We start from the raw sequence: 8,645 nt of genomic DNA on the forward strand, positions 1-8,645 counted from the left end.
TTGGAGGGGATCCTAGCAAGGGGGGCATGGGCAGAGGCGAGGCTCCGGAAACGGTCATCGTACCTGTCCAGATTTACGGTATCACCCTCGATGAGGAAGCCATGGCACGTGCGAGAGCGCGTCGCGGGGGCGGGGAGCAGGACGACAGTTTCGTGGGGGCGAATGGAGGTTGCAGCGTCACGTGTCGGAGGGAGAGGCTTGGAAGGGCAAAAGGGGCGCTCTCTGCTCCCACTCCCTCTCGGCTGAGTCGGTAGTCATAAATGGGTCGGAAAAGAACAGTTAATCAATTGATTTCCAAATATAATCTGGGGGTTGGATGTCCGAAAAAGCTTACACAAAAGCATAGAAAATATTAACTCGGGGTGTGGTGAGAGATTGAATCTAGTGGGATCGGGTTACGGATCATGATCTCAAAATTAACATCCAATTCACGTTAGGGAATAGTGATATAAATCTTGTACCATTTTCTTTTTTCTAAGAAGCATCTTATTTGTCATCACCAGTTTTAATATATAGCATACACATTTTATGCTATTTAGCACCTTTGTGTGCTCTCTCTCGTCGAGTCATCACAAAACAACTTAATGTAGAAGGTCTATTTAGCACCTTTGCGAACAATCTCTGTGACGAAAGTATCATATCGAAAATTAAAAAAAAAATTGCAAAAGGTGGACTTGTAGTATTGGCTAAATGGCAAAGTTCGAATTCACACGTCGTTCCCATAAGAGTCAAAGCAATAACTGAACACTCAAATAATAATCGATAAAATTTCCTATAATACATATGTAGGCCACACATGAATCTTGTACTACCCTCTGTACTTTTAGCAACGTTTCTGAAGCATTCGATGAAAACACAAAAGCAAACATTACAAAGAGCTACGAAATTCTCTGAAAGAAAAAAATTGGTGAAAGTTTCAGGATATGACGCTCAAGGAGGAGTACTTGACATTTACAGCTGCAGCTCCGGCTATGACACTCTGCAAAACTACCTCCTGAAAGTGAACAAATGGACAAAACTTGCCTGACGGTCAGTTTCCATGACCAGTGATGTGCAGCTTATTTTTATTAAATAAAAAATATATAATACCAATGCAATAACATAACCAAGAATAAATTTCTGTGGCATTCATAATGGCAAGGCCGTGCATGCCAGGCAGTTATTGTCACCTGTCGATTTCATGACTCCAATGCTTCTAAAGTCTATTACCTTTACTCAATGCTGCCTTGTAGACAATCTTTTGAAGCCATGGAGCATTCTACACTAATCAGGATCAACCTATCTGGTGAATTCATTTTCTTCTTTCACAGAGCTTCACCTTTTCAAACTTTCACCTTCCAAGATAACTAGCAACGTTGAGAAGTTTAATCCAACAATCCATCGGTCAAACTGCTTAGCATCTGTGCAACAGAGATATCTCTTCTAAAATTGTTAAATCAAATCTTCAAAATGTAATGACATAATCTTCATCATTTTAAAAAAAAATTTAATGGAGGTGTTCCAGTACTGAATTTTGCTTAAATATGATTAACATTATGATCGTGCCCACTCTCGCTTTCTGATCCATTCATCATAAAATTGACCGAAGGTGAAAACTTAACTTGGAACCTTAAGCCCCGAGTCTTCAGAAAATTTCAGACGCAAACAGACCAACATTATCATCCAAATGGATGTCATATGGTAAATTCTACCGAAAAACAAACTCATGAGTCAGTAGATCATTTGATAACAAGACATCATTGCAAAGAGATACAGACAATAGCTGCAAGCAACAATAAGGTTTTGAACCACTTAAAAAGTCTTAACGAACAACTGTTGTCCTGCTTTTAGTAAAATACATGAAATCCCTCCTGCATTGCCACAACAAAGTGCTTTCTACTTTCCACATTGTAGTTCTAACAACAACTTAGCAATCTTGTAAAAGACCAAATCTTAAAACCACCATTCCACAGAACTGGGCAATATGCTAAAAAGTAACTTCCTTACTATTATTGTGTAACTTTGCACAAAATTGATGTTCCAGGCAAGAGATAATATAGCAGATATAAGCAAAAAAAAGAAAGAAAAAACAATGACAAAAGTGATAAACAAGTACCTCCTGCCAATTATCTCATCTGTGTAGCAAAGCAGAGTAAACCAGATGCATCTGCCCCTACCACAGCAAGCTCACAAACAGCACAAAGTTGCTCTCTAATGGCAGGCACAAACCGAGCCCCACAGTATGGGCAAGAAACATCCTTCTGGCCACGATAGACTGGAACAAAAGTTGCTCCACAAACCACAAATGGATTCCTATAATCATAATCGAGCTGGTTAACATCTTTTTTGTCACCACAATGTTGCAGCAGCTGCCGAGCCTTCTTTGCTTGGGCATCTGTTGGACTGCTCTCAAGAAGCATTCTCGCAAAATTGGCAGATGTAGAGAAGTTTCCTCCCTTATAGCATATGGTCATAGCACTTGTGAGGACAAGCCTCGTATGACTCTTCTGAAGCTTACAGTTTGTGAAATAGGCTGCCAACTCTTGCTGTCGAACCAAATTGTCCTTAATTTCCTTTCTTTTCAACTCAATTTTCAGACCTAGCACATATTCCCTGGCTATCTCGATCAGCTCCCTCACTTCATCAACTTCCCTCCTTGTGTCAACAACAATAAGCGGGATAGTGTGCAAAATGTTAATAAATTGACGCAAAGCCTCCGGGAACTTTCCTTCTGTCGTGGCCCGATAAGCTGCCTTGAGTTTCTCATCCATCTGCAAAAACTTGAATACAAGTGCTGGTGGGCCCCTTACATTAGGACTAGCAGACTCATTCCACCCCTTTTCAACACCAAATGATATCACTGGTGCAGTAGAAAGAGCATGCACATAGGTGTGGCTGCCCATGTAAATATCCATAAACAGTGGCTTCAAGGGCATAAAACTCTTTATAGCCAATTGCCTGCTGAGTAAGCGCATAGCAGTGTCGAAGTTTCCAGCTGCCACATGCTCCCCAGCAAGAGATGATTTCTGAATCCAGATTTGACTAACGGGCATCCCAGGTGTGGGGGCGACAAACAAAGAATGAGCATTGCCTACAGTCTTTGGTGTGTCTACATCAGGTGGTAATTCCAGATCTTCAAGATCCCACCCTCCTTCCTCTTCAGTCTCTTCATTTGCTTCAGCATCTGCAAAATCTGCTGTAATGTCACCATTTTGCATTTCTCTCTCCATGTCAACAATGTCCAGTTCTTCATCACCCCAATCAGCACCAGTAGCATCCTCCTCTTCCTCCTGTCCCACCGTCCCCATATCCAGCCCATTATCAAATATACCTCTCATTACCCTTAGTAATGGCCAATCCCCACTGCACATGAGTGGTGCAGGAGGCATCAGAAGAGAACCTACTTTTCCCTCAGGCAATGTAGGAAGGTTTTCTCCCAATTCAGTGGCAAGCCTATCAGCAACTTCCTTAAGCCCATGAGCAACAGCTGTGACATACGCAAGAGGCAACTGGCCAGCATTCTCCAATATTCTCACTCGTTCCTGAATGTCGCCAAGATACAGTGCATTGTGGAACTGACCCATGATGTCATTTTTTATTTCAGCTATCCTCAGCATTTTGGAGAGCTTTTCCATATTCCCAGTTACAAGATAGAGAAAAGACAATCTCTCAAAATTTTTTGTTCTCTGATATGCATATTCCACTATACTAGTATTTCCCTGTCGAAGGGCCTCAATGCCCAACCTGTACCAATGGTCTTTATCATCGATCTCTTTTGCTGAAGCAACAGCAATCTGGATATTACCACTATCCAGAGCCAGGCTAAATCGGGTCTTCTCATCTTTGACAAAATGGAGAGCAACTTCAGGGAAGCCTTTCTGTTGCAAGTACGCAATGACAGCCTGCCCACATAACTGTGAATTCCTGATCACACCCATCACATGGTCATATCTTTTTCTCAGAAGCGAAAGCTTGAAGATGTACTCTGTAGCATCAATTGATATAGCCAGGTTCTTCCCATCTCGATCCAAGCAACAGATATTGCTTCCAGAAACCTTGGTTATGTAAACAGGAACATCCAGAGTTCTTATAATTCCACTATCCCCATTAGGAAGACAATACTTGATATGATTTACTGTCGTATAAATGAAGACACCATTATCATCCCAGGCACCACTTTTTACACGAATTGTCTCATGCAGTGTGAAACGATGCACAAGTTTCTTATTAGCAATGACTATAGCAAGTTTACTAAGCAAAGCTACAGACTCCATATCACTAGACCAAACAACGTACTTAACAGATTGGTTTTGAAGTTCACCGAGGACAATCCTCTGCTGAAGATCAAAGATGACCGCCCTATCCTCAGCTCTGCACAATACATTACCAGTTCCAGCATAAAATATTGCATCAGTCACAATTGGAAGAAGACACTTCTTTACAATCTCATTTTTAAGGTTCTTCACTACTACTTGATTGCTACTTCTGTCTAGAACAGCAAACCTATTACGGGCTATAAAAACAGCTGATCCACCAGCTCCCTTCTTTGCTTCCTGAATATAATCACCCCTTCCAGCCATCTCCTTAGTGCCAATATATAACTCATAAGATCCACCATCCAAATCAGAGCAGATCAATACAGCATTTTCCGTGGGACTATAAGACATAGCTCTAGGTCCCTGGTTTAGATTGATGGAACCAGGCCTTCGTATAGGAACAACCTGATTATCCTTCTGTGTTGAGAACTCATGCAATCGCAAAAACCGATCTTTGACATAGTACAGGGCATCTCCACTGACAGTGAAAGCAGGACGTTCTCTCTCCAACTTGAAGACAATCATGCCGCTATCATGACCAGCTGCAAAAAGATTCATTTCTGGATGGGCAGCAAGAATCCAAAAGCGGTCATGTTCGCGTCTAAATGTCTGAATGCCTGTGCGTTTTGTAGCATCCCATATGCGAATGCTTTTGTCCTCTGAGTTGGATACAATGATTTCCATCTTCGCATGGAACATTACACAAGAGACATTATTTGTGTGCCCTCTTAGAGTATCCACCTCCCAAGCCTTTGAATCTGTTCCACAACAACAATTGGCTAGTTTAGTTCATTTCTAAATCCATCTATACTGACAGTTATTCATCTTTAACTAATGAGTTATCTGTGAACATACTGTGACAAAAACCTACAAAGAATACTCGTTAGATAATATTCTAAGGTTATTAATCTTATGTTTTTCTTATTCTATGATTTAATTTTCCAAAGAAACAATTAGACACAGTAGAAAATTAATGGTGAAACCACCAAAAGATTCTTTCCTAGATACCATTCATTCTCCAAAGTTTCACTTGCCGATCATCTGCGCCAGACACAATAAGGGGCAAAGTTGGATGGAAAGATGCCCAATTGACCCCACGATCATGACCTTCCAAGACATATTTGACGACTGCATCAATTCCCCCAAAGAAATCTGAATTCATCTGACTCAGATGCAGAATGTCATCAGCCGGTGCCATCTTCTTTCTCAGAGCACTAATGTCCCAGACACGGACTGTCTGATCAAGGGAAGCAGAGACAAGCAGGTCTTCCTTAGGATGGAACGACGCAGACATGACAAAGTGATTGTGCCCTGTCAAAGCAGAAATGCAGGTCCGCGACTGCCAGTTCCAAATCCTGATAGTTTGATCATCACTAGCACTAACGATCCAGGGGTGCTCATCATGGAATTGGACAGTGCGGATATAATCAAGGTGCCCAAGAAGGGTAAATAGGCACCGGTGAGTCTTATAATTCCAGACCTTGATCTTGTAATCATCTCCTGCGTGTATAAAGAAATAAGTGCTAATCAGAAATGCATGCATCACAACAAACTTCAATATCTTGTAATTAGAGTAAATCAGGTCAACTAGGATATAATCATGCACATTGTGACAGACGACTCCAAACCACAGCTTCAAAGTCACATCCTGCAATATGTCCTAAGTGCAAACTAATTAAGCACAAAAATACTAGCTTCTCAGAATTACATCATAAAGAGATAAAATCTAATTACTCAAGCTAAAACATCAGATCAGATTCCAAGGCTGCCTATCTTCAAGATCAGAGTTTGACAAAAAGAGTAGTTCATGGAATCAGTTAACCGACGAGATCCATTTACCACAAAAGCAAAACCTAGTCATAGATTTCCCAAGGCAACCGGGCTGAATCCACATATGATACATAAGGGAAGAACAGAAAAGACACATAAAGGGAAGAACAGAAACGACACATAAAGGGAAGAACAGAAAAGACCGAGTATCAAGATAAAAGATCTTGTCACCGCCCGAAGGGCTAATTACAGATTATCCCTATAATTAGCTACCTTTAACATCTTGATCCATGTCCTTTCAAAAGTTATAGATCCTTATATTCACGAAAGTAAAATATTTACTCCGTTACTTCAATAAAACTCATCTCTCTCTTCATTTTTAATTCTATAAAATTACCTAACCGGATTTCAATATTTACTTTTGAAAATGTAAGGACTAGAATGCTAAAGGCCTAATTACATGTGATGTAATTAGCCCCCACCCAAAGGAGAATTTATTCATCACCTCCGGAGACGAAGAGGGGCTGCAATTTGTGGAAGTGGAGGCCACGAACGGGGCCATCGTGTTCCTCGAACCGGTCGATGAGTGAGCCCATCCGATAGTCCCATAGCTGGATCACGCCGCTGTGGAGACTGGCAAGGATCCAGGGCCGCTTGCTGTGGAAGCTCAGCCCCTTCACCCGATTGCTCTTGGTCTCGAACTTGGTCAGCATCGCTGCCTTCCCTTCTCGAAACCCTTACCACCACGAGCCTGCGAATTCGGTACCGATCCAAGAAAAACCAAATCAGACGGTAAATCCGGGAGGCACATTTAGCGTTACCATTAGGACTGACATCGAAGCCCAGATCTTAAGAGAAAGGATAGACCTCAGGATCTCAGTTCCAGATCTACCGATGTAGTCAAACAAAAGAGTGCGAAGTAGAAACTGGATCGAGAAAAGGCGACCCCCACTGCCGCCTCCGTCACGGATGAGATGGCGTCGCCGTGGCGTCCAAGGACGACGGATCGCGCCACAACTCTCTCTCTCCCCGTTGCCCCTCTCTCTCTCTCTCTCTCTCTCTCGCTTGCTCGGCGTTCTTGGATGAATTAAATATATATAGTACAGAGAGATCACATCAGCAGCCGTCAATGTGATCATACGAAAATGTTGTCCGTCAGATTAATTTTTGACGGTGAGGATGTCGGTTGGGCCGAACTAGATCTCCTTTGCCCCGTTGAGAACCCGTTCCATGGCTCAATCGGCAATTGAACCGGCCGACTTCCCGAGTCCTCAGGCTCGGTCCAAGTAACGTCGACATCTTACAGAGAGATTGCATCAGAAGCCGTCAACGTGACCAAACAAAAAAATCGTCCGTCAGATTAATGTCCTTAGGCCCATTGAGAACCCGTTCCGGAGCGCAATCAGCAATTGAACCGGCCGTACTTGCGAAGTCCTGTCCGGCTCGGTCCAAATAACGTCGACTACGTCGAGGCATTCCCATTTCGCCACCGCGTCGAATTGCCTGCTCTCTTTAATTTCTCAACTTCTTTTGCGATCAAAACTGTTCTCGTTAATTCTCTGGTTATTAAGTCATGAAAATAATATATCACTTGATGTATATTAATATCATTTATTTTTTTATATTAGTGAGAGTCTCATTCTTTTATTCCATGTTAAATGTCATTTGTTATCATGCGAGCGTCGCATTGGTGCGGGATGAGCCCAACATGTTTCTGCCTGCCATAAGGGTTTAATGCGTGAGAACACAACGGCATGCTCAACAAAGAGAGGGAGTAAAAAGAACGTTAGGTTGAAGGACTAGCGTTCGTTTATTTCACGAGTTGAGTAGCTTTTCTTCCTTAAGAGTATCTGTCAGAATCACACTGCTCCGATGGCGGTGGGTTCCTCCGGCGTCTTTGCGAAACGTCCTTTAATCCTCGGCCGAACGTCGGCGTACGCCTTCCTTGACGCATACCGCACTTGCTTCTCGTACCTCCGTTTCTTCTTCTTCTCCTTGTACCTCAGGATCTTGGCTTCTCTTTCCGTAGTGGGGCCGCCTTGGTCGGCGGCCATGGCATCTATAACCTCTTTGTTACTACCACTAGGAGCTCCAGCGATTGTGCTTCCGGAAAAGGACGTCTGCAAACAGACTTTCGAGTTCATTAGGGCGCAGATTCATGAGGATTAGTGTGATACTTGTGCTGTAGTGAAAACTCTCAACATGGCTGGATCATAGATCTGCTGCTTGTTATTGATTGGAATTGCTACCACATTAAGATTCTTCAGCTACTAGCAGTCATATAATAAACGTTTCATTGTGCTTCAATATGAGCTTTCCATTAAACAGGTGCATCATTAGAAAACAAGGACAGATAGATAGATAAATAGATAAGAGGGAGTAAATTAGTAGGATGTGTTAACTCTGAAAGATGATTATTAGGCTCGTTAGGTATGTCTTATTCTCAAGAGAATCAAAAGAACTTCGACGAAGAGCTTCTCAAAATACTTGAACTCAAATTAGATGTTGCTATCGGATTGCAATATTAGGTTGTCTCCCTCTTAGTTGTGAATTATAGCTTCTCCTCCTCAGTGTGAACTT

At 42.3% G+C, this 8,645-nt stretch overlaps 2 protein-coding genes across 3 annotated transcripts in view; both read right to left on the reverse strand.

The window, feature by feature from the left end:
• Positions 1–1,024: 1,024 nt before the first annotated feature.
• Positions 1,025–7,132, reverse strand: LOC135583348 (coatomer subunit alpha-3-like). 2 transcript variants are annotated; one of them, XM_065108670.1, is made up of 5 exons: positions 6,933–7,104; positions 6,571–6,816; positions 5,304–5,795; positions 2,096–5,053; positions 1,025–1,400 (listed from the first exon to the last, which is right to left on the reverse strand). In XM_065108670.1, exons 2-4 carry the CDS (start codon positions 6,776–6,778, stop codon positions 2,106–2,108), a joined length of 3,648 nt encoding a protein of 1,215 aa, XP_064964742.1. In that variant the 5' UTR covers positions 6,779–6,816; positions 6,933–7,104; the 3' UTR covers positions 1,025–1,400; positions 2,096–2,105. The 2 variants fall into 2 exon arrangements, with proteins under 2 accessions (XP_064964742.1, XP_064964741.1); XM_065108669.1 differs by lacking the exon at positions 1,025–1,400 and having other exon boundaries at positions 1,968–5,053; positions 6,933–7,132.
• Positions 7,133–7,840: 708 nt separating this feature from the next.
• The window catches only part of LOC135611694 (transcription factor GHD7-like), a 1,326-nt gene continuing 521 nt past the window's right edge, over positions 7,841–8,645 (reverse strand). The window contains exon 2 of the mRNA XM_065107338.1: positions 7,841–8,185. Coding sequence (XP_064963410.1) covers positions 7,925–8,185 — 261 coding nt within the window. The 3' untranslated portion in view covers positions 7,841–7,924. The remainder of the gene's footprint in view (positions 8,186–8,645) is intronic.

The sequence above is a fragment of the Musa acuminata genome, chromosome BXJ2-5, assembly GCF_036884655.1.
Source record: "Musa acuminata AAA Group cultivar baxijiao chromosome BXJ2-5, Cavendish_Baxijiao_AAA, whole genome shotgun sequence".
NCBI classification, from domain to species: Eukaryota; Viridiplantae; Streptophyta; class Magnoliopsida; order Zingiberales; family Musaceae; genus Musa; species Musa acuminata.

Bases quoted from the DNA above. Each gene is read 5' to 3' on its own strand.
- LOC135583348 (XM_065108670.1), bottom strand. From the start codon at position 6,778: ATGCTGACCAAGTTCGAGACCAAGAGCAATCGGGTGAAGGGGCTGAGC. The intron at 5,796-6,570 runs GTGATGAATAAA...TTATACACGCAG, and splicing joins GCCCCTCTTCGTCTCCGGAG to GAGATGATTACAAGATCAAG. The intron at 5,054-5,303 runs GTATCTAGGAAA...GTTGTGGAACAG, and splicing joins GAAACTTTGGAGAATGAATG to ATTCAAAGGCTTGGGAGGTG.